The following is a 21,827-nucleotide window of genomic DNA, read 5'->3' on the forward strand; positions in this document are numbered from 1 at the left end:
TTTACAGATAACCACCGGGTCATCTAAGATCCTGGACCATTTGACTCGCCGTCTGTTATCGCACAAGACTACATCAGACGTTTGGTAACTTGTTTCCATTGGGCGAACACCCAAACCGGGAACCCTGATACCCAAGGAAAGGGGATTATGATCGCTCTCTGGTCTGGTCTCCACTACCATATCTCTCACGTGTGACCAGAATTCAATGCTAACCAGTATATAGTCTATACGACTAGCACTCAGACCATTATCAAAGGTTTGGGCCCCTGATCTATCAGATGGGATGCGCCCATTTACTGCCCGAAGACCCCACTCCAGACAGAAACCCAGCCAGTGTAGCGCTGCCTCAGTACCCCTCACCCCCTTACTAATAGTTAGCGGGGGAATATTCCAGGCGGTATCCTCTTCAGATCCCACGTCCTCTGCCAAGGAGAGAATGGGCTCAAAAGAGGTATTCAGATCGCCCGCTATTATAACAAACTGATCTCCTTTAGATTTCTTTAGGAGATTTTCAAGGTCATTCATGACAGTTTGCTTCCTCCCACCCTGACAGCCTCGGGCGTAGACATCAATTAAAAGGAAATCATTGGTGTTAACTTTGCTCAGAGTGATACATAGGATGTCATCATTTCCCACCAAAATTTCCTTAACACAAAAACCCAAGTTATTTCTAATCCACACAGTAAGGCCACCGGAGGCACTACCCCTGGGACCCTGTGTGGCAGGTTTGGTAAAATTCAGGTAGCCCAATCTAAATAGGGGGACTGTTGACCATGTTTCCTGAAAAACAATGATATCAAAGGAGTCAATAAAATCGCCCCAATCATCGTTTTCCAGGCGTCCCCGCAGTCCTGCGATGTTCCATGAGACCACCCTGATTGGGTAAATACCGAATCGGCAATAGGGGGCACATATTCAAGGGTGGCATGGTATCACATTGACACCCTGTTGCACCCCTAAATCGTGCATGTGTGCACATGTGGCACACATACATGCCATAAGGGCATGTATGTCTGCCACATGGCACTTTTAAAAAAGCACAAAATTGTTTTTTTAAAGGTTTTCGTTATTTACCACCAACTTGTAGTTGGTGGTAAATAACGAATCCTGAATGCAAGAAGGCACTAACTTGAGTGCCTCCTACATAGCTTTTTGGATTCGGTAATTACCGATTCCTTAAAATAAGGAATCGGTATTCTGGCAATTACCGAATCCTTAAACCTGCCTCCTACATCTCAAACCCTAAATACCGTTCGGTAGCGCCCAAAATTCGGTCATTTCGGCCGTTACCGACCGGTATTGGGCTACCTACATATGGCCCATGGTCACTTGGAATGCTGCAGCCCAACGTTCGTATAAAGTTCAACAAAGACTGGGTGTGGGAGGTATGATTCCATCCTTCAGAAGCAAGCTTCGGGGGGTCCCTGGTCTTCCCGGTAACAGCATTCTAGACCTGGACAGGAAAAAATGGTTGCTGCTGACCAGAGAGATATTTCTGACCACCCGCTGCTGAGCCAAGCTCGAGCAGAGGAAGGCAACACAACAGACATCTTGTTACAGGGATGTGTGACCAACTTCCGGATAGGATTTAGTGTATTGGGGCTGGGTGGGTGCCCTTCCAAAGTGCCTGAAAGTCTGCACAAGGGGCACATTTGTGCAGAGTCCAGTTTAAAGCAGTCCTGGGAGCCGTTGGCTCATGCTCTGGCGCAAAACTGGACAAAAGACATGGGAGTATCTTCCACACTGTCCTGACCTTCCCCAGGGAGGGTCCCCTTAATCTGTCCAACCCTCTCCCGTAGGTACTTAGGGGCTTACCCAGCTATAGGACACTAGCTTCGACATGGACAAGATTCTGAACATGAAACCACTGAACTTCGACCGTCTGGACACCCTGGACTTTGCTGGAATTTGACTGAGCTCAACTTTGTTTCCCTCTCTGTCCAAAGCATTGTCTGTGCCTGTGCACCATACAAGCTCCATGCAGGACCTGTGGAGCATCAAGGACAACTGAAGTTATCTCCCTTGGGGTGAAGGAGTCATTCCCCTGAATTCACAGGCACCATAATGCCACTGACCGGTCTGCTGATCCTGAGCTCCTGCAGACTCTATAGGCTCCAGCAACACAGGAGGTGGGTTCCTACATTCCTTGAGGTCGAGCAGCCCTCTCACCATGTCTGAGGCAGTACCCCTTGTGGGGACTGCATAACCTGAACCCCTGTGCACTGTGTACTTTTGAAAGTGCATATGCTTGTTGGCGTTCCCCAACTAAGTGGGTACATTTCGTACAAAGGACTTCAGCCTCCTTGCACGCTGTGACCTGCAAGCTGTTGCTTTGTGAAACTGCTAGAGGTTCCTTCGCGACTACTGTGCCTGTGAGTCCATTTGAGGGACAACACTGCTTTTCTTGGGCTCCCATGCTTGCTCCAGGCCTGCCCTGTCTCCCCTTGCTGTGGTGAGACCATAACCTTTTTTGACCTTCTTCGTGGACTGCCCCTACCAAGACTTGTTGGTGCTCCCACCAGACACCGACCCATCAGCAGTCGACTTCCTTTGTGGGACAGCTCATATCCAGCTCCCGGTCCTCCTCGATGTCTCCTGGTCCCTGCAGCTGTAGAGTCAAGGTCTCCATCTTCACACCTGAAGTACCGGGAATCGGTGGGCATTCGTCTACTGAGACCCTGGTCACTCCTGAGTGACCCAGACTCTGTCCCCTCTGCTTTCAGGTTCCTGCCAGCTAGAATCCACATGTGGGTTCCACTGGACACTTTTCTTCTTTCCAACAATGGCATTTCTTTGAAGGCTCTCATTGAGAACAGCAGCAGTTTCCGATGCCACTTCATAATCCACTGGGAAGGGTCCTTAAACTGTAAAACTGGACCCAACTCTCCCACTGAATTATACGTAGCACATGGTCAGGTTCTCATACTGCACCCATCCTCCGTAGGGTCCCTCTTTACTCACCTCAGGTGGTTCCTTGGGGTCCCAGCGATTCTACAACCTCTAGACACTGTCTTGACTCAAGTTGTGGTTCTTTTCCCACTATTTTAGTATATGGTTTGGTCTCCCTGGTTTCTGTGCTACAGTATTGTGTGTTTTGTGTTTATCTGCATGTAGCAGATACAGTGAGGTATTTAAGGTGTGTTATAATAATAAATACATATTTGTATAACTACTATGTGGTTCTTCTTTCATTTAACAAATACTAGAAGGTGGCATTCTGGTGAAACAAGCTTCTTAACATTCCTTCAAGACTAAGCCTGAAGGCTGCTCTCCACAGCTACCACTTGGATAGCTTTCTAAGGTTATCTTTGACCTCTTAAATCATCATAAGGGTGTTTGGACTGGTGCAAGATCCCCACTTTAATTAGTGAACATCATATACCAGGCCAACTTCTCAGAGATGACCTGTCAAAATCGATACCTGAGCTGAGGTGCTTCCCTGTAAGAGATCTTTGCCACTTGGTAGATGGTATGCTGAAAGCATCTCTAAAATCTTCAGAGCTAATGAAGAATGCCATTGACTTTCTATTCTGGTCCACTGTTTCATTATGCTGAGGAATTAAAATGCAAATATTTTTGATTTTGTGCTTTGTGTGGCATCAAAGAAAGAGTCATCCCAACTGTGTCATTTAGCTGGTGGTTCTCAGTCCTAGAGGCTGTATGGCAACAGTTTACAGATCTTTTGCTTAATGATGATGCCAAATGCAAGAAATGTAAGGATCTTTGGTCGTATATTGATAGTGATGTGAAAAAAGGTAAACACTACTGCATGTTTATAATTTTACAGGAAAAGATGACTGCTATAGTGGACATAATAAAAAAAACTAGAGTCTGAAAACACCCTTGTCCACCAAGGGGTCGATTACGATATTGTTTAGAGGGGCTCCGAAGAGCATCTGATTTGGAAGCCTTGTTTCTGACCTACTCGGACACATTTCCAGACGACCAATTATGATGTCTGGAAACCATTTGGGCAGTCCGAATCGGTTCTGAAAGACATTCAGACAGCCCGATCTTTTCGGAGCCGAATAGTACTTCTCTATGGACACGGTTTCCGAACGAGCCAGTATGATGACCGATTTGGACAGCCGTTCCGATTCAGTTTGCCTGACACAAAATGGCTGCTGTAATCTGTCTTTGGGGGCCCATAGGAGTATCCCCTTTCACCGGGGCCCTCCTAATTTGTCCGGTGGGGGTACCCATGGCTCCCCCCTTTCCATGCATACACGGTGTGGCAGACACCCTGGGGTGCCTGCTACAGGGTGCAAGGTTTTCCCCAACCACCCCTTTTTACAATAGGAGCCTGTATTCTTGTTCGGAACACAGTCTCCCATTGAAGTCAATTGGAGTCCTACTGAACAGTGTTTGGACACACCGTAATCGGTTGGTAGGACTCCCCAAACCCAAGTCGTTCAGAAAGCATTCCAAAGCCGATTCGGTTGGACTGCTTTCTGGACGACATTGTAATCGGCCCCCAAGTGTTCATTAGAAAAATATGATGTATGGTGTATTTGTGAAACATATCCTTGAGAGTAGGTTGGGAAACACTTTTAGTGACTTTGGCACTGCAACATGTTCCATGTTAGAATTCTTGCCACTTGGTAAGCAAATGAATGCTGAGGATCAATTCAGGAAATTCTATTGTACAATGCATGAGAAATGGCTTGCAATGATGCATTGAAATGTCTCTTCATCATCTATGGCCTTTGAAGTCAATGAAGCCTCACTGAGATACTCTGCACAAGCTCTAGATCCCTTCCATAAAGGGTCATTTTCTCCAGACTTTGAAAAATACTGCTTCATTTTTGATCGCTTCAATCACTTAGGACACATGTGCCAAGTTCAACGCATAAGTTGCAGAACCTGCCCCAGAGAATCGCAATCTTCAGGTGCACCAGTATTGGCATGGAAACTATGTCAGTGGCAAGAGTTAGTAAATTGTGTACTGGCTGTTTTGGCATAGCATATCTCAAGTGCCAATGTTGAGAGGGCCTTTCCACAGGTAAACATTCAGATGGGAAGGAAAAAGCAAGCGTGCACTACAATAAGTTTGATTTGTAAAAATGTATTTGGACCTCATATACCCTGTACGCAAACTGTCTATACACATGCCCTATCGGTGCAGAAAGCAAGATATAATAAAAAACAAAACATTCCATAAAGACAGGAAGAACACTGTTTCTGTTGTTTTTAATGGCGCAAAAATGTGTATACTGTTAAGCACTGTTTTTTAAGGTATTGAAAAAACTCCACCAGGAATTTACCAAAAATAGAAACTGAAAACAGGAAAGCCTAATTATGTGAGTGGCTGTGTGACTGTATGTCTCCTTGTGTGTATGGGTATATGAGTAGCTGTATGGGTATATAAGTGGTATATAAGTATACAGTCACTTACTCGGTGTGTAAGTGACTGTATTGGTGAGTGAGTGGCTGTCTGAGTGGGTGTTTGCTTAAGTGAGTTGGTGTGTGAGTGGCTGTATTGGAGAGTAAGTGTCTGTGAATGGCTGTATGGGTGAGTGGCCGGTTGTGTGAGTGCTTGTTTGGTTGTGTAAATGGGTATGTAAGTAGTTGTGTGGGTGAGAGTGCTTGTATGGGTGCAAGAGAGCGCATTCCTAAAGCACATGTGTACAGAAAAAGACTAATGTGTCTCCTTGTAGTTCCGCAACATTTGAAAGTTATCCTATCATATCAACATTTGGACATAACAAACAAGCAGGAAAGTTCAAATTATCATTTTCTTTATTAGAAGATCCTTAGAAGTAGATTTGACAAGAAACAGCCGACACGTGTTTCGTCAGTACTGCAGATCAGTACTATGACTTTTTCAAGGCTATGAGACAAAACAAAAAATATATAATATGTGTGTAACATACATACAGACATAACAATAAAAAACAAGAAAAACAACAATTTTCCAGGCCTAAAGCAAGAAATAACGAATAGATTATCCGTAGACAAGTTATTACTTTGTTAAAAGTCAGAAGACTGAGTATAGATGGTGATCAGAAAAAGAAAAGCGGAGAGTGTGATAAGAGGAAGCAAAAAAAAATGCCAACACCAATAAAGTGGCAAACATAAAACCCGAATGTGATGCAGAATATAAACAATAGTGATAAAAATCACCTACACCAAATAACTAATTAATATACGAAATATAGAAATGATAGCTAACCTATGCAAATAGGACTGGCACGGCACATCCCAGATCAGAGCATGTCCGTGTCAGGAAATATAAAAATCAGAAACCTGGTAGTGAGAAAATAGAATAATTTTAAAAACATGAAATATCACAAAATGCATTAAAAATACAGGCTCAATATATTGCATGGCGGTTGATAATAAACCATAAAAATGATATTGAGCACTGCACAAGAGCCTACTTGATAGGACGTCAAAAAAACCCTTACCATATGTACAGTATTTGAAGAATGTGGGTAGCAAGGGAAACAACGAGAAACAAACTGCGCTCACCATAGCAGTTTGAATTCAAGAGGAGCACGCAACTACGAGGAACAAAAGTCCCTATGATCCAATCAGATCACTTGAGGTAATGGCTGTCGAGTAAATGCACCAAAAGGCGTTCTAAATAAATAAAGAGAAACAATAGACAAACTGTACACATGCCAAATGATGAAACCTGTATTAACAGTTATTAGGTTATAATATCCCTCACTCATTAATGTGGAGGCTCAACATAGCAGATGGAAATGTGTCTGGGTTGGCCCAAACAAAGTGCGAGAAGAACATGGAGCGGAAATGGCTGTTAGGGGAAATCCGGAATATAAATGGAAGCCTCATAAAATATTATAAATAGGTGTAACGGTGATATTAGTACACGATGTAACAGTGGAGAGAAGGCCCTGAATGTTGAAAATAAAAAATAATAATAACTTGGTCCATTCTCAACAAAGGGCTCCATGCTGGTTATGTCGGAAATAATACCATTCAAATGGGGAAAGGAACCAGTGTAACACGAAACAAAGACACAAACAGTCGACAGAAATGAAACTCACCCACTGAAATCACGAGGGCAACTGACCTCTATATATAAGAGGTGAATCGTAAAGAATATCAATGTAAAAACCCTAAAAATAGGAAGAGCATGACAAATGTTCAGAAAAAAGCCTAACTGTAATGAACATCAAAAAAATATAGGAAAAGGGAAACATGCTGCTAAATTCGTACCAAATACGATGATAATCGGTGATATGTCACAGTCAGTCTTTTAGAGAAATCTTTAAATATGGAAACTCGAACAAACGAAACCCCTCATAGTAAGTTGCAGCGAACTACCAGAAAGAGAATTAAATTGCATATTAGGTTTCAAATATTGGGCGACATTAAAGACTATAAATCCATAGTGCTAACAGCTTACCTTCGGCCCAGCCCCACAACAATCTAGGAGCTGAAAAGAAGAGTATAAAGGACCCGGATTAACATCGTGAATGTTCCGTGAACCAGTGAGTGACCAGACCAACACAAACACAAATTAATTAAAAGGTCTACGCTTACCAGTGGCGTGAGGATTGACTCCACGTAGTAACGGAATCAGAGAAACAAAGTCACACTTAAAAAAAAACGTGTTATATGCGGAAGTCTAATGTCAGAACGCCAAACATCTCCCACCATGCATCAGTCATAACGATAGAAAGAGGACTGATCCAAGTAGGTGTATAAAGTAATAGACATTCAAAATAATGTGTGCCATGCTGGAAAGAGCACACATGCAATACCGTATCAAAGAGAGGTGTGCAAAAGACGCAGCATAATCAATAAGAAACGGAATAAAACTGTAACAAGACGATAAAAATAATAATAACAGAAAAGTAATAGTAGACGAAAATGAAGTGAACAGTGAAAGTGACAACAGAGAATAAAATAAAAATTATATAAATGAACATGGACAAGAGCGGAATCTCAAAAAGTTTAGCGTTCGATTATATAAATGAACATGGACAAGAGCGGAATCTCAAAAAGTGTAGCGTTCGATAACAAAAAAATGCAAAGAGGTAGTCATTCCTGTACAAGCTACTAAGAAGGGAGGTATGTTGTAGGTGCAACAATGCCGGATCAGTATCGGGCAATCACTAAACTAATTGTGTATAGAACACAACGTGCACAAAGTTGTTAGTGAAGATAATTAGTTAAGGAAACCAAATTAAAAGGTCCATAAAATAAGGGAAAGAAGAGAAAAGGAGCAACAATATGCAATATGTTCAGATAACAGTACTTGACTTTTGTACTTCATTTCTGTTGACTGTTTGTGTCTTTGTTTCATGTTACACTGGTTCCTTTCCCCATTTGAATGGTATTATTTCCAACATAACCAGCATGGAGCCCTTTGTTGAGAATGGACCAAGTTATTATTATTTTTTATTTTCAACATTCAGGCCCTTCTCTCCACTGTTACATTGTGTACTAATATCACCGTTACACCTATTTTTAATATTTTAGGAGGCTTCCATTTATATTCCGGATTTCCGCTCCATGTTCTTCTCGCACTTTGTTTGGGCCAACCCAGACACATTTCCACCTGCTATGTTGAGCCTCCACATTAATGAGGGAGGGATATTATAACCTAATGACTGTTAATACAGGTTTCATCATTTGGCATGTGTACAGTTTGTCTATTGTTTCTCTTTATTTAATTAGAACGCCTTTTGGTGCATTTACTCGACAGCCATTACCTCAAGTGATCTGATTGGATCATATGGACTTTTGTTCCTCGTAGTTGCGTGCGTGGAAAATTGTTGTTTTTCTTGTTTTTTATTGTTATGTATGTATGTATGTTACACACATATTATATATTTTTTGTTTTGTCTCACAGCCTTGAAAAAGTCATAGTACTGATCTGCAGTACTGACGAAACACGTGTCGGCTGTTTCTTGTCAAATCTACTTCTATGGATCTTCTAATAAAGAAAATGATAATTTGAACTTTCATGCTTGTTTGTTATGCCCAAATGTTGATATGATAGGATAATTTTCAAATGTTGCGGAACTACAAGGAGACACATTAGTCTTTTTTTGTACACATGTGCTTTAGGAATGTGCTCTCTTTGACCCCTTCTTTGCAGTTATATTATTGCCAATCTATGATTGTCATTAGTCTCTCTTGGTAGTGGGGGACAGTGGTCTATGTAGCACTCCGTCTTCAAAACTAAAGATTTATGACTAATCCAGTACTGTTAACTATTTAACTTCAAATTGTGTATGTGCGGTCTTTTCCAATTTGGATACACCACTACCGGTTCTCTTTTTGCAGTTTTGCTTGTATGGGTGAGTGAGTGGCTGTGTTGAAAGGCTGAATGGGTGAGTGACTGAAGGTACATAGGTCGGTGTGTGAATAGCTGTATGGGTGAGTGTGTGGCTATTTGTGTGGCTTTTTGGGGAATTACTGGTTGTGACAACATATTTTAAAGGGGAGTGGAGCCACATACCCCCTCCCTACCCTCATTAGGCCCTGTGAAGCCCAATCCCCAGGGTCTTATTTTTTTAAAGGTGATGGGGATGCATGGTTTCCCTCCCCAAGTCTCTTTACACCCTGGGGACCCCATCCCCAGGCACTCTTTTTTTCAAAAGGGAGGGGGTCTGTGGGCCCCCAACCCAAGTCATTACAGGCCCAGCAGAGCACAATCTGGGGTGGAAACTTACAAAAGGGGGAGGGCAGCCGCAAGGCCTCCCTTCCCAAGCCCTAAGTAGGCCTGTGGGACTTAATCCCCCAGGGCTGTGTATTTATTTTTTTAGAGGGGAGTGAGCACATAGCACCCCTCTCTGAAACCTTTTTGGCTTCAGGGAAACCATCCCCTGAGGACTGCCTTTAATATTGGTGGGGGCTCTGGTCCCTAACCAGGGTTCCCAACATACACTCATTGGTGTACCCCTGTGGCCCCAGCCACATCCCCACATGCATTGGTAGGCAGCATGTTTTATATAAGTCTTCAATTGCAGAAAAGAGTGTCACATTAACAGGCTTAATAGTTATACACACCATACATTGCAATTCAGTGCTTCCATTCAGTTATCACAACATTGGGTCAGAGCCCTGCCCTGGTTAACAGTCAATTACAGATTGTATTATCGTTCCATCTGGTAGAGATCTGCTTGCTCCTCCCCACCCTTTCCCACCCATTGTTAGGAAGCATTGTTCCGGCCTGGAAGGAGCAGCTATTTATGCTGTTCCCTCTATGTAAGAGCAATCTCTTGATCTGTTTCTCTGCCCGATTTAGTGTGGGCATGGAAACAGATCAAAAGTTTGATCCCAGCTGGCAGGAGAATTTTCAAAGCTCCCGCCCGCTGGGAGCAGACTCAGTGTTTACTACCCTTTGGTGGGAAGTTTGAGAGCGCTCCTGCCAGTTGAGAGCAAACACAAGTTTGGTGCAGGCAGGAAAACTGCTGTGTCCCAGAAGTGAGCTCCCCCGGGACACAGTAAGTGAGAAGGCCGGGGAGGATGGGGTACCCAGGGACATAGAAGGCTGTCCCCTCCCATATTGTAAAGATAGTGGTCTTAGTGGATGAGGTGCCCATTGGCTTTTCAAAGCTTGAGGGGAGGACCAGAGGGAGGCCATGCAGGCCCCTCCCCTTTTAAGTGAATTTCTGGCATGGGGTGGGTTTCCCGGGACCTATAATTGCTTGAGGAGGCGGCTATATGGCATCCTCCCCTTCTATGTGAAATTTACTTCTGGAATATCAAGAGGAACCTTTGCCAAGGAGAAGAGACGGTTACGCTGAGGAATAATACTGCCCCTGTGCTGTTTGCTGTCTGGGGTTGGCCTGCAGTGGCTGCTTGCTGCCAAGGAAAGAAGAAAAAGGACTTTGCTGTTTGTTTTGTCACCTGCTTGAAGAACAGATCTCCAAAGGCTTGAAAATGAGTGTGCCTCCTGTTCTGAAGCCTGAGGGACACAAATACTACACCACCAGCTCCCCTGTATTCCCTTGCTGGGAATTTGAACATGCAAAGTGTTGCCTTCTACTGTTTAGGACTTCTAGAGACTGTTTATTGCTGAGAGCTGGAAAATCAGCTCATCATTTAAGAAGCGTGAGTCATCCGCACCTGTTTCTGACACATCGCCAAAGAAACCATTGCAGTGCCTGCCGCAGCTCGAGAAGTCGCTGCACTACACATTGGATGCACCTATCTCCGAAGTCGGAGATCACCTCACAGACCCCGAGTAAGGAACCGACGCATCACCTCTCCCGAGGCAAAGGCCCGAAGCATCACCTTCTCTGCATGTAAGGAACCGACGCATCACCTTCTCTGGGATGTACATTGTTACAACGCATGCTTTTACCACGCATGCTGTTACAACGCAAGTTTTACAACGTAAGCCTTTACAACGCATTGCTTTGGGGGGTGCTGGATAGTGAATAGTTTAATTTACTATTCCAACTCCAGTCCCCGTGGATAGTAGGGAAGGTGTTGGATAGTAAATTAAAACTATTCCCTATCCTAGAGCGCCCCCCAGTGCAATGCGTTGTAATGGTTTTCGTTGTAAAACCTGTGTTGTAAAGGCACTGCGTGGTAAAAGTTGCGCGGTAAAGGATGTTTCCCCCTTCTCTGCGGCCAATTTGTTTGTTTTGCATGATGCATCCAAGGTACTTTGTGAGAAAAGTGTTGCATTTACAACTTGCATTGGACTGAACTATTTCTACCATATTAAAGCCTTATTTTTAATACTATATTGTGGATTTTTGTCGTTTGGTCTTGTTTTGGTTTAAATAAAGATTACCTATTTTTCTAAAATAATGTGGTGTCCATTTGTAGTGTTTTCACTGTACTTCTCTGTGTGTTCACACATGCTTTACACACTGCTTCTGAGATAAGCATTTTTGCTTGTGCCAAGCTACCAAGGGGGTGAGCAGGGGTTATTTTAGGAGTGTATCCCCCTTACCCTGAGTAGAAGCAAGGGTCCTTATTTAGACCTACCTCTGCCAACTAGAGACCACCATTTCTAAAAAGGCCATGGGGCTCCACCCTCCCCAAGCCTTCATAGGCCCTTGGGACACCATCCCCCAGGACCATACCATACTAAAAGCAGGGGGGAGCCATGTAGCCTCCCCTTCCTAAGCATTCTAGGACACTGGTAACGCCATCTCCTGTGGCTATATTTTATCAAAAAAGGGGAGGATGCTATGCCACCTCCTCCCGCGCTTCCATAGGCCCCAGAGACATCATTCCCTGGGGCTGTACCTTATTTAACAACGGGATGGAGCCATGTATTTCCCCCTCTATGAACCTTCCCGCCCACCTAGGCTTCTCTTTATAATAGGTGAGTACCCCGATGCCCAACCAGAGCACACACAAACAACATGTTGGGTCACTGCAGGGATAGCATGCTCCATCCAGGCAGGAGCATTATGTGTTCTGTTTCCCATCCCACAGGAGTGCTGGCAGAGAAACAGAACATAAGTCTGCCACCAGCCGGTGGGAGCTTTTTAAAATCTCCAGTCAGATGCAAACATACTTTCATGTTTGCTCTCTCTAAGTGGGAGATTTAAAACTGCTCCCACCATAAGGGAGAAAACATATGTTTCCCTGTCTGCGCTAGTGCGGGCAGAGAAACTACTGTGTCCCAGGGCCCGGCTCAGGACACAGTCACTGAGCCAGGCCTGAGCGATGGGGCTCTCGGGACTTTTTAGGGCTCGGGAAGGGTGTCCCCAGGCCCTCTACTTCATTAGTTACTTGGCCCTGGGGCCAGTTCACTGGGGCTTTTTAATGCTTATGGCGGGGGAGCCGCCCTTTTATAAAATTTCAGACCTAGGCTTTGAGATGGGGGCTGTGAGAACCCTTACCTTTTTTTTACATCAGCCCAGGAAGAAGGGGTTCCAAGATCTCTAAGAGGCTCAAGGAGAAGAGGCATACACCCCCTCCCTAAAATAAAAACAGTCATCGCCACCCCCATGATAATTTGCAGAAAAATTATAAAAATGCTTTTGGCCACAGGCGGGAACTCTCACCAGGTCTAGGGGGTGAGGGTATACCTACCTTGCCCCCTATGTCTTTTTTTTTGCAACTCAGAACTGAATGTCAAGTCCTAAGATGGCTGGGACCACTTCCTGGTTGATGCAGTGGCAGCTAATCAGATCTTAGCAGGAGATCTGTTGGCTCTCTGTATTCTCCAAAGCTTGAAATATACAAAGTTTTTGAGAATTAATTGTTCAAAAACTATTGAATGGATTTACAGAAAATCACAATAAGCGTGCTTTTTGGACCATTATCTTCCTTTCTCTGCCAATTTTGGTGTAAATCTGTTCAATGGTTTGAGTTGTATCTGTGTCCAAAGTTCCTATGGAAAAATGAATAGGTAAAATGGATGTTGTTTGACCCCCTTGATGGTTAAGCCTGAATATCTATCTGTCTTCCTGTCTGTCTGTCTGTATATTCGTCATTTTAGTTACACCCCTTAGTTTATTGTAGTAGTTGCAAACGTCAATAGCTGATTTAAAAAATGGTACCCGCTCCCTCATTAGAAATATCTTCTTGTCAATTCCATACCTGCTAACTAACACAAACATTTCACTGTGTGAGGAGGGGCGGACCCCTCTCCCAATCAAATGTCCTGGGGTGCTTTCGCACCCCTTAATGGTGAGTTAGAAATCTATTGTTTGCTGTGGTTTTCAGCTTGTTTTCCCTTTTGCCATGTGATTTGGCTCCCCACTGGATGACCATGTGAAGGAAGCCAATTTTGTGTGTCACACAGTGGCAACCATGTGAGTTGGAAGGTCTGTAATTCCATGGTCCAGACTTTGGAGCTCATGAACTCAGACTTCTAAAGTCATTTAGGATCTGTTCAAGATGCCCTTGAGCACGTGCTTTACACACATGGGTTATTACATAAGCATTATATGCATGGATTAGAGCATCTCTAGAGATAAGCTGGCATTCAAGTACAGTTTGAAACATTTTGGGTTGCCTTTAATTTTGTGAGATCCACCTGGATTCTTGGCTGCGTTTTTGCCATGAACAGTGCTTTACCGCTAATGTTGCATGGGTCCTCAGTCACTTGTGGTAATCACCAATTCTATACCTTCATTTTAGCTTTGCACCATAGTATTTGATCATTATGAAGATTCTATTTGACATCCATATAGTATATTTTGTTATGCATGTTATTATGCTTTAGCTGCATACAACCCCAATAATCCATGTTTCCCACTGTATTTGATTATCATGTGGATGTGATCTTTCCTATGGCGTTCATGAATTATGAAAATCGCTCTCCAACTGCTTACCCATTAGGCTGTTTTCCTGGATTGTGTCCTTTAGTAAACTATGAGTCTCAGTGCCTGGTGGTGCAGGAGCGGGTGTCACTGTACCCCCACGCTCCTGCACCGCCAAAACTCGTCGCCAACCACCCGCCCACTAGATTAGATTACAAGTATTTTTGTAGTCTGACTGGTGGGCGGACTGACTGGTGGTCCCGCAGCTGTGCAGTTTAAAGGTTCATGGTGAGCCTTAAACTGCAGCACAGCGGGACCACCAATGTACATTTCTGCATGGAAAGGAAAGCATCATGCTGTGCATTCTTTCCAGTGCAGAACTGAGGGTGCTAAACTACAGGCCTTGCTCCTCCATGCACAAGGGCATTTCCTCGTGGTCAGCAGTTACATGGAAGAACAAACTCCAAGAGACTGCTGGTATTGAGGAAAGTCGTAATATGCTTGGTGGTACCTCAGGGCAGCACCAAGCACATCGCGGCCTTAAGACCACCAGGCCACCACCAGGGATATCTCATCCCTGGTGGTTGCAGCATTGCAATGGCGGTCTTACCACCCTAGTTGTAATAGGGCTGTCGGATGGGCAGTGGCTGGACTGCCACCAACAGGCCACAATAAGCCTGGTGGTCTGTGAACCACCAGACTCATAATCAGGCCCTTAGCCTACAGAGTATTTTAACACAGGGGTCTCTTTGATCGATATTGGTTCTGATTTTTGATGGAGACATTACTTGTAACCCAACTGATGGGCCATGGTACATTCTTCCCTGATCCGCTTTTATGGATTTGGCTTTGAATAGGTTGTCACTTACCACTAATAAGAATGATCCACTGGGAACATACAGAACTATTATACCTAGATGACATAATTGGAAGCTAATTAACGATTATAGAATTAGCAATCATCCAAAGCTATTGGCTGGCTAGTGTTTCTGATTTGATCTGCCAAAACGTTTTTAATGTCAGAGTGTGTTATTCTTTTGTTCTTTAGAAAGCATTCACCAGGAGGCAAAGGGCATAGCTTTGGGGTTGTGGGGTGGCTGTATGGAGTGTGACCCTCCTTTACCCCATGACAGGAATGCATTTTTGGATTGGTATTTGGGCCTGGGGGACCTCAGTCTAGTCTGCAATGTCTGTGTTGTATTTTCTCCTAATCTGATGCACAGGCTTTTCATAATGTGTCTTTTAGCCTGTTACTTTTTCTGGATCAGAAACTTGAACATATAGTGATTGGTTTACAATGGAAATAGTAAATCTGCACCTCTAGAAGCACAGCATATTGCAGATTGATTATGTTATGGAAGTCACAAACACTGTCAGTAGTAGGCATGGAAGGCAGCACAAGTCTGAGGGTTCCAAGCACACTACTGGCAATGTCATAAGAAATTCTGATCATGTTACATTTCTGGGCGTACCATAACCATAATATCCAGAATGCAGATTGTATACACATTACATTTCCTCAATAGGAAAGGTTGCTTTGCAGTTTGTCTTTTTCTTCTCCGGGGAAAACATGTTTTATCTGTAGAGAAATCATATCACCATCACAAAAGTTTGGGATGTTCTGTTCCTTTTCCCACCATTGTAGGGGATCTACTCTGGTGCTTTGCTGGAGCTAATCTGTAACAATTTACACGTTGGGTAGACTCAGGGATGAGTCTGTGAATGTCCACTAACTCAGTAACTCACAATTTGATGGGCATTCACACACTATCAAGGTAAATCATGGTTAATCTACCTTGCACAGGATTCTGTACTTCATTATTGTATGAAGTTGTTGCATGCAATTATGCAGTAGTAAATGCAAGATATCCTTCGGTGGATACGTGAGAGGTACACATTTTCGATCGTAAAGTTTGATTGCTAAATTGGGACTAAAATGTCAATCTATTATGGGATGAAGGACAGCAATGTAAAAATCAGCAGTCTTCTTTTCTGTGTTTTGGTTCCTTTGGGATGGTTGAGTGTCATATGGGATAGCAGGACAAAAGACTACAACAACCCTGATGGCAGTGTTATACTTCATACTACAGAGAGTTAATATTGTGAGGAAAAAGCAGGCCTGGAAATCATTTAAATCCCAGTCAGTGATTGCACTCAGTGAGTACACTAATACAGTACAACCTTCTCCTGGAAGTTTATGGTTCCAACAACACAGTCTGAGACAAATCTGGGGCTTAACAAGGGTTTGACAGCACAATCTCCAAACACATTAATTGGATATCAAGCCATGTGGCCAATTAAACAACATGCCTGAAAGCTGCACCCACATGCTTCTGGTCTCTCATGGATGCAGTCTCCTTGGCTTATCTCACTCTCCTGCCCTACTACCTACTAATTATTAGTTCTGAAATTCTAGATCCACCCCCTCCCCCAAATCCCACTTACTAAGATGAAAGTAACATTGATAGCGGCACACTAAAGAAGTTCATACAGCGAATAGATTATGAGAATACCACAACTGTGTAGTAAGAGATGCCAAATTGTGCCTTAACATATCAATAGGAAGCACACTGCAGAATTACACATACCTTTGGAATAAAGTATCCTTTAAAGGTGACATCTGTTGCGGTCTCATGAGGTAAGTTCATGGGCAGGATATTGGCAAACCTCTGTATTTCATGGATAACTGCATTGGTGTAAGGCATATTCATTCGGTGCTCATATCTCACCTGGGCAGATCCCAACACCCGTTCAATCTCTTCTTGGACTTTTCCTGAAACCATATCAAGAATATTAAACAGGTATGTCATCTTTTACAGTTCTGAAGCATTTGAATGAGATGGGGATTCAAGTGTAACTAAATGAAATATATAAAGTTTGGTATATAAATGCACATGTTCAACACAAATGATATGGTCTGGGGGGAGAGATGCCCTAAGACAGTAAATTAGGTAGCATCATTGTTAGTGGAGTGGTCTGTTCTCTGCTGACAAAAAAGGGGCCTATTATGATGCGGCTCATAAAGGCTCCGACCTGTTACTGTTTGCCTGTTCCCAACCTGTCAGAAAGCTGTTGATAACATCTTTCAACACAGATTCCTTTCTCAATTTGTTTTCCATTCACCTTTGGTAATACAACTATTATTTTTTACAAAGACCTCCACTAATATTTCCTCCTATCCCATCTCATCTCCAGCAGGCCGTTTCTCAGTGAGGACCAATCTTGACATACAGTCAACCATTTAGTTTAACAGCTCGGGTATAGAGTTACCTATAACTGTGTGTTCTTGAAGGATTATAACCCTTCTTCTGATCCTGCTTGAGATGGATTCCAATCCATTTCCCTCAAAATGTCACACATAGGCTTATGGTCTGTACATAAAGTGAAACAAGTCCCCCAGAGAAAGGCTTGACATTTGTTCATTGCCAAACAAACTGCCTAAGTTCTGCTCCCCTGAGTGCTCTCAATGCAAAAGCAATGGTTTAATCTCAATCAACACTGCTCTGAGTCAGCATAGCTCTTAGGTCAAGAGAGCTGCTATACGTTATTACAAAACCTCCCTGACTCAGTAGACTATTCATACTTCTCTACTACTCCTTGCACAAACACTACACCCTTGAGGGATGACATTGGGATCTAAAAACATTCCTAGCTCTTTTTGATGATGACAGCTTACAATCTTATCACCTTTCATAGAATTTTGTTTTTTCTATTGGATTTCCCATTATATTGAATTGTGCTAAGGAAATAACCTTTCATTCTAACTCTTCGACCACCATAACCTCCTGCCACCACATCCATCTTATTTAGCAAATGATTCTTCCTAAATTAGTCTCAAAAAAGTTTTCCAAATAATTGCCAACATGAGTCAAACATCATTGACATGCGCTCACCAGCAACACAGACAATATCAGTCAGACTTCCCTCATTATATGAGCCAACTTGCAAAGCAATTTCTTCTACAACCTCCTTTGTAAGCTACAATAGTATTTCTTGAAGTTCACCCCTTTTCCATACTAAAAACAAATGGCTTTAAAAGGTGGGCAACCATCCTGCTGCTCTGATGTCCTGTAACTCCTCACCTAAAACATTAACCATTAATTTTACCAGTAACCTAGTTGTCTTTCTCCCGTGTAATCACATCTGGTGTCTCATTCCCAACTTTGTTCTCTTAGACACATTTTTCATGAGTTCAATTCTTTTAGCCACTGCTAGAAGCACACTTTAAAATGGCTCATCTTTTATCCACAGAACCTTTCACATTTGCGGTATAGATAAAATTGGTCTCTAATTTGTTATCTGTTGACCCACCAAATCTGCAACAATAGGTCAATTTCCTTAAAGCTTTCATAGAATCTTCTATAAACTCTACTACTAGTTGTACTCTGAAGCCAAAATAAAAATAGACACATCTTTCCATTATTGGAGGAACACACTGCAAATAATGGGAATCAAATGTCTTGAGGCAAATCGCAAAATCATCTAGACTTTGTATGGCAACATTCTGCGTTCGAGTATATCATCAAATTCCTTGTAAAGCTCAACTAGAAGGCCATACTTTCTCGGGCTTTCCCACTGGATAAAGCAGTGATTACAAGTTTTACACCCACAGCCATTATAGGAAAGTTAAGAATCTTTTGCATTTCTCATTCAACCCAAGCCAGGGTTCTTAAAATAGCTTACAGTATAATCAACTGCAATGCCCGGGCGGGATGCATGTAACTGTTCATAATATCATTGAGAGACATCCAGTAGTCACTGCTGCATCCTCTCCGTATGACTGCTATCTGCTCACATTACTCACTGGATCTCAGCACCCAAGCCAGTTTTATCTCCCACCCAGTTTCCCTCTCCAAACACCCCAGCTAATGCATTCTGCCCCAAATGTCATACTTCTTGTTGTGCTACATCCCATGACTCCTTCTGGGTGTCCTGAATTTGGGACAGTATGGCTTACTGCTTACTTTTTTCAATCTCTTGTTCCAGGTACTTTAACTCTTTTTCTGCAGGATAAAGGCTTATATGCAAATCACTGTATTTGTGACTCACAGCCCGACTACAATCTTCACCAGGGGCTGGGAGCGTCTGGGGGACTCCAGGAAGCCTGACAATATCATTTTACCCGGGACTTTACATTTTACAACCTCGTTTTTTCCCTGTTTATGTTTCCCTTCCTCATGCAGCACTCAGTCAGCAACAGTGCTTTCTGGGTACTGTAGTCTATGTTGGACTGCAGTGAGAGAGCATCCATGGGACCTGGGGTCGGAATACTCCCTCCCATGGGGGTTATGCAGGACACTTTAAAAACGAGGGAGGGGTCATACACCTGGTAACAGCAGCAGCATCAGAGGAAGGTTTTATACCGAAATGCATCATGCCTGTGCTGTGTCAAATAAAGGGTTTCCATGTTTCTTCCCCCTAGTGGCCTCTCTACATTTCTTCACGGAGAAGGTGTTTTCTTTTATATATATATTACCTACTGGCGGTCGCCAGTAGGTATATATAGTTAGGATTTTTTCTCTATGGGATTTTTGAAAATTCTATGTCTAATAACTTTGGCGTTTGTGGACGGAATTGGCTGAAATTTTCAGGAAAATTGAACATTTTATTTTTGAGCAGCCCCTGAAAATTTGGGGGGGGGTTCGTCAAGGGGGGGCCGAGAAAAAAGGGGGGTCCCAAAACGCGTTTTTCCCATGTTAATTTCCATAGGGCGGTTGGACTCACTTTTAGCTCGAACGGCTGAATGGATTTGCACGAAACTTGGCAAAATTGTAGGGACTGGTAGCCCGATGTGCCTTTGCTAGGTCTCAATATATGTGCTCCAGTGGATTTTGAGAAATTAACGTTAAAAAAAAGATATATATCTGTGACAGCGCTCCGGGCAGCGCTCCGCTTCGCGTACTTTTCACGTTACGGAGCTTTGCGAAGCGAAGCTGATTGGTTCTCCGGCGTCTGTAAACATTCCAAACAGTCCGTAGCGGCCGCCATCTTGTCTCTCTGTAGGATCGAGAGACAAGAGGAGGCCAAAGCGAAGGGGCAAATGACCATAAGGGGGCATAGTAGATCCTCCCTGACCCCCTAGGTTTGATGTGGAGGTTTTAAAAGGGCCCCGCGGGGCAAAAAAAAAAAAAAATCGAACGGGTGAATGGATTTGCATGAAACTTGGCAAAATTCTAGGGACTGGTAGCCCGATGTGCCTTTGCTAGGTCTCAATATATGTGCTCCAGTGGATTTTGAGAAATTAACGTTCAAAAAAAGATATATATCTGTGACAGCGCTCCGGGCAGCGCTCCGTTTCGCGTACTTTTCGCGTTACGGAGCTTTGCGAAGCGAAGCTGATTGGCTCTCCGGTGTCTGTAAACATTCCAAACAGTACGGAGCGGCCGCCATCTTGTCTCTCGGTAGGATCGAGAGACAAGAGTAGGCCAAAGCGAAGGATTTTTTCTCTATGGGATTTTTGAAAATTCTATGTCTAATAACTTTGGCGTTTGTGGACGGAATTGGCTGAAATTTTCAGGAAAATGGAACATTTTGTTTTTGAGCAGCCCCTGAAAATTTGGGGGGGGTTCGTCAAGGGGGGGCCGAGAAAAAAGGGGGGTCCCAAAACGCGTTTTTCCCATGTTAATTTCCATAGGGCGGTTGGACTCACTTTTAGCTCGAACGGCTGAATGGATTTGCACGAAACTTGGCAAAATTGTAGGGACTGGTAGCCCGATGTGCCTTTGCTAGGTCTCAATATATGTGCTCCAGTGGATTTTGAGAAATTAACGTTCAAAAAAAGATATATATCTGTGACAGCGCTCCGGGCAGCGCTCCGCTTCGCGTACTTTTCACGTTACGGAGCTTTGCGAAGCGAAGCTGATTGGTTCTCCGGCGTCTGTAAACATTCCAAACAGTCCGTAGCGGCCGCCATCTTGTCTCTCGGTAGGATCGAGAGACAAGAGGAGGCCAAAGCGAAGGGGCAAATGACCATAAGGGGGCATAGTAGATCCTCCCTGACCCCCTAGGTTTGATGTGGAGGTTTTAAAAGGGCCCCGCGGGGCAAAAAAAATAAAAAATCGAACGGGTGAATGGATTTGCATGAAACTTGGCAAAATTGTAGGGACCGGTAGCCCGATGTGCCTTTGCTGGGTCTCAATATATGTGCTGCAGTGGATTTTGAGAAATTAACGTTCAAAAAAAGATATATATCTGTGACAGCGTCCCGGGTAGCGCTCCGTTTCGCGTACTTTTCGCGTTATGGAGCTTTGCGAAGCGAAGCTGATTGGCTCTCCGGTGTCTGTAAACATTCCAAACAGTACGGAGCGGCCGCCATCTTGTCTCTCAGTAGGATCGAGAGACAAGAGTAGGCCAAAGCGAAGGGGCAAATGACCATAAGGGGGCATAGTAGATCCTCCCTGACCCCATAGGTTTGATGTGGAGGCTTTAAAAGGGCTCCACGGGGCAAAAAAAAACAACAACAAAAAACGTTTTTTTTGGTGGGGTGCGCCCGGTTAGCGTAACGGGAAGCGGACTGGGGAGCGTACTACAAGGAAACAAGAATGATTGACTTGTAACTTATTGTATGTTTATAGACTTTTTTTTACTTTTTTTTCTGCTGAGTGACGTCTCGGCCTATCTCCACGGGATGCAGTCCCTACCATCTCGGCGTTTAAGCCCAGGGGGACC

General features: G+C 43.6%; 1 protein-coding gene across 1 annotated transcript in view; it reads right to left on the reverse strand.

Moving 5' to 3' along the window:
• LOC144762428 (cytochrome P450 2K1-like) overlaps positions 1 to 21,827 on the reverse strand; it is a 618,298-nt gene that overhangs the window by 105,988 nt on the left and 490,483 nt on the right. The window contains exon 7 of the mRNA XM_078647610.1: positions 16,748 to 16,932. Within this exon, the coding sequence (XP_078503736.1) occupies positions 16,748 to 16,932 (185 nt within the window). The remainder of the gene's footprint in view (positions 1 to 16,747; positions 16,933 to 21,827) is intronic.

The sequence above is a fragment of the Lissotriton helveticus genome, chromosome 6 (assembly GCF_964261635.1).
Source record: "Lissotriton helveticus chromosome 6, aLisHel1.1, whole genome shotgun sequence".
In the NCBI taxonomy this organism is placed as follows: domain Eukaryota; kingdom Metazoa; phylum Chordata; class Amphibia; order Caudata; family Salamandridae; genus Lissotriton; species Lissotriton helveticus.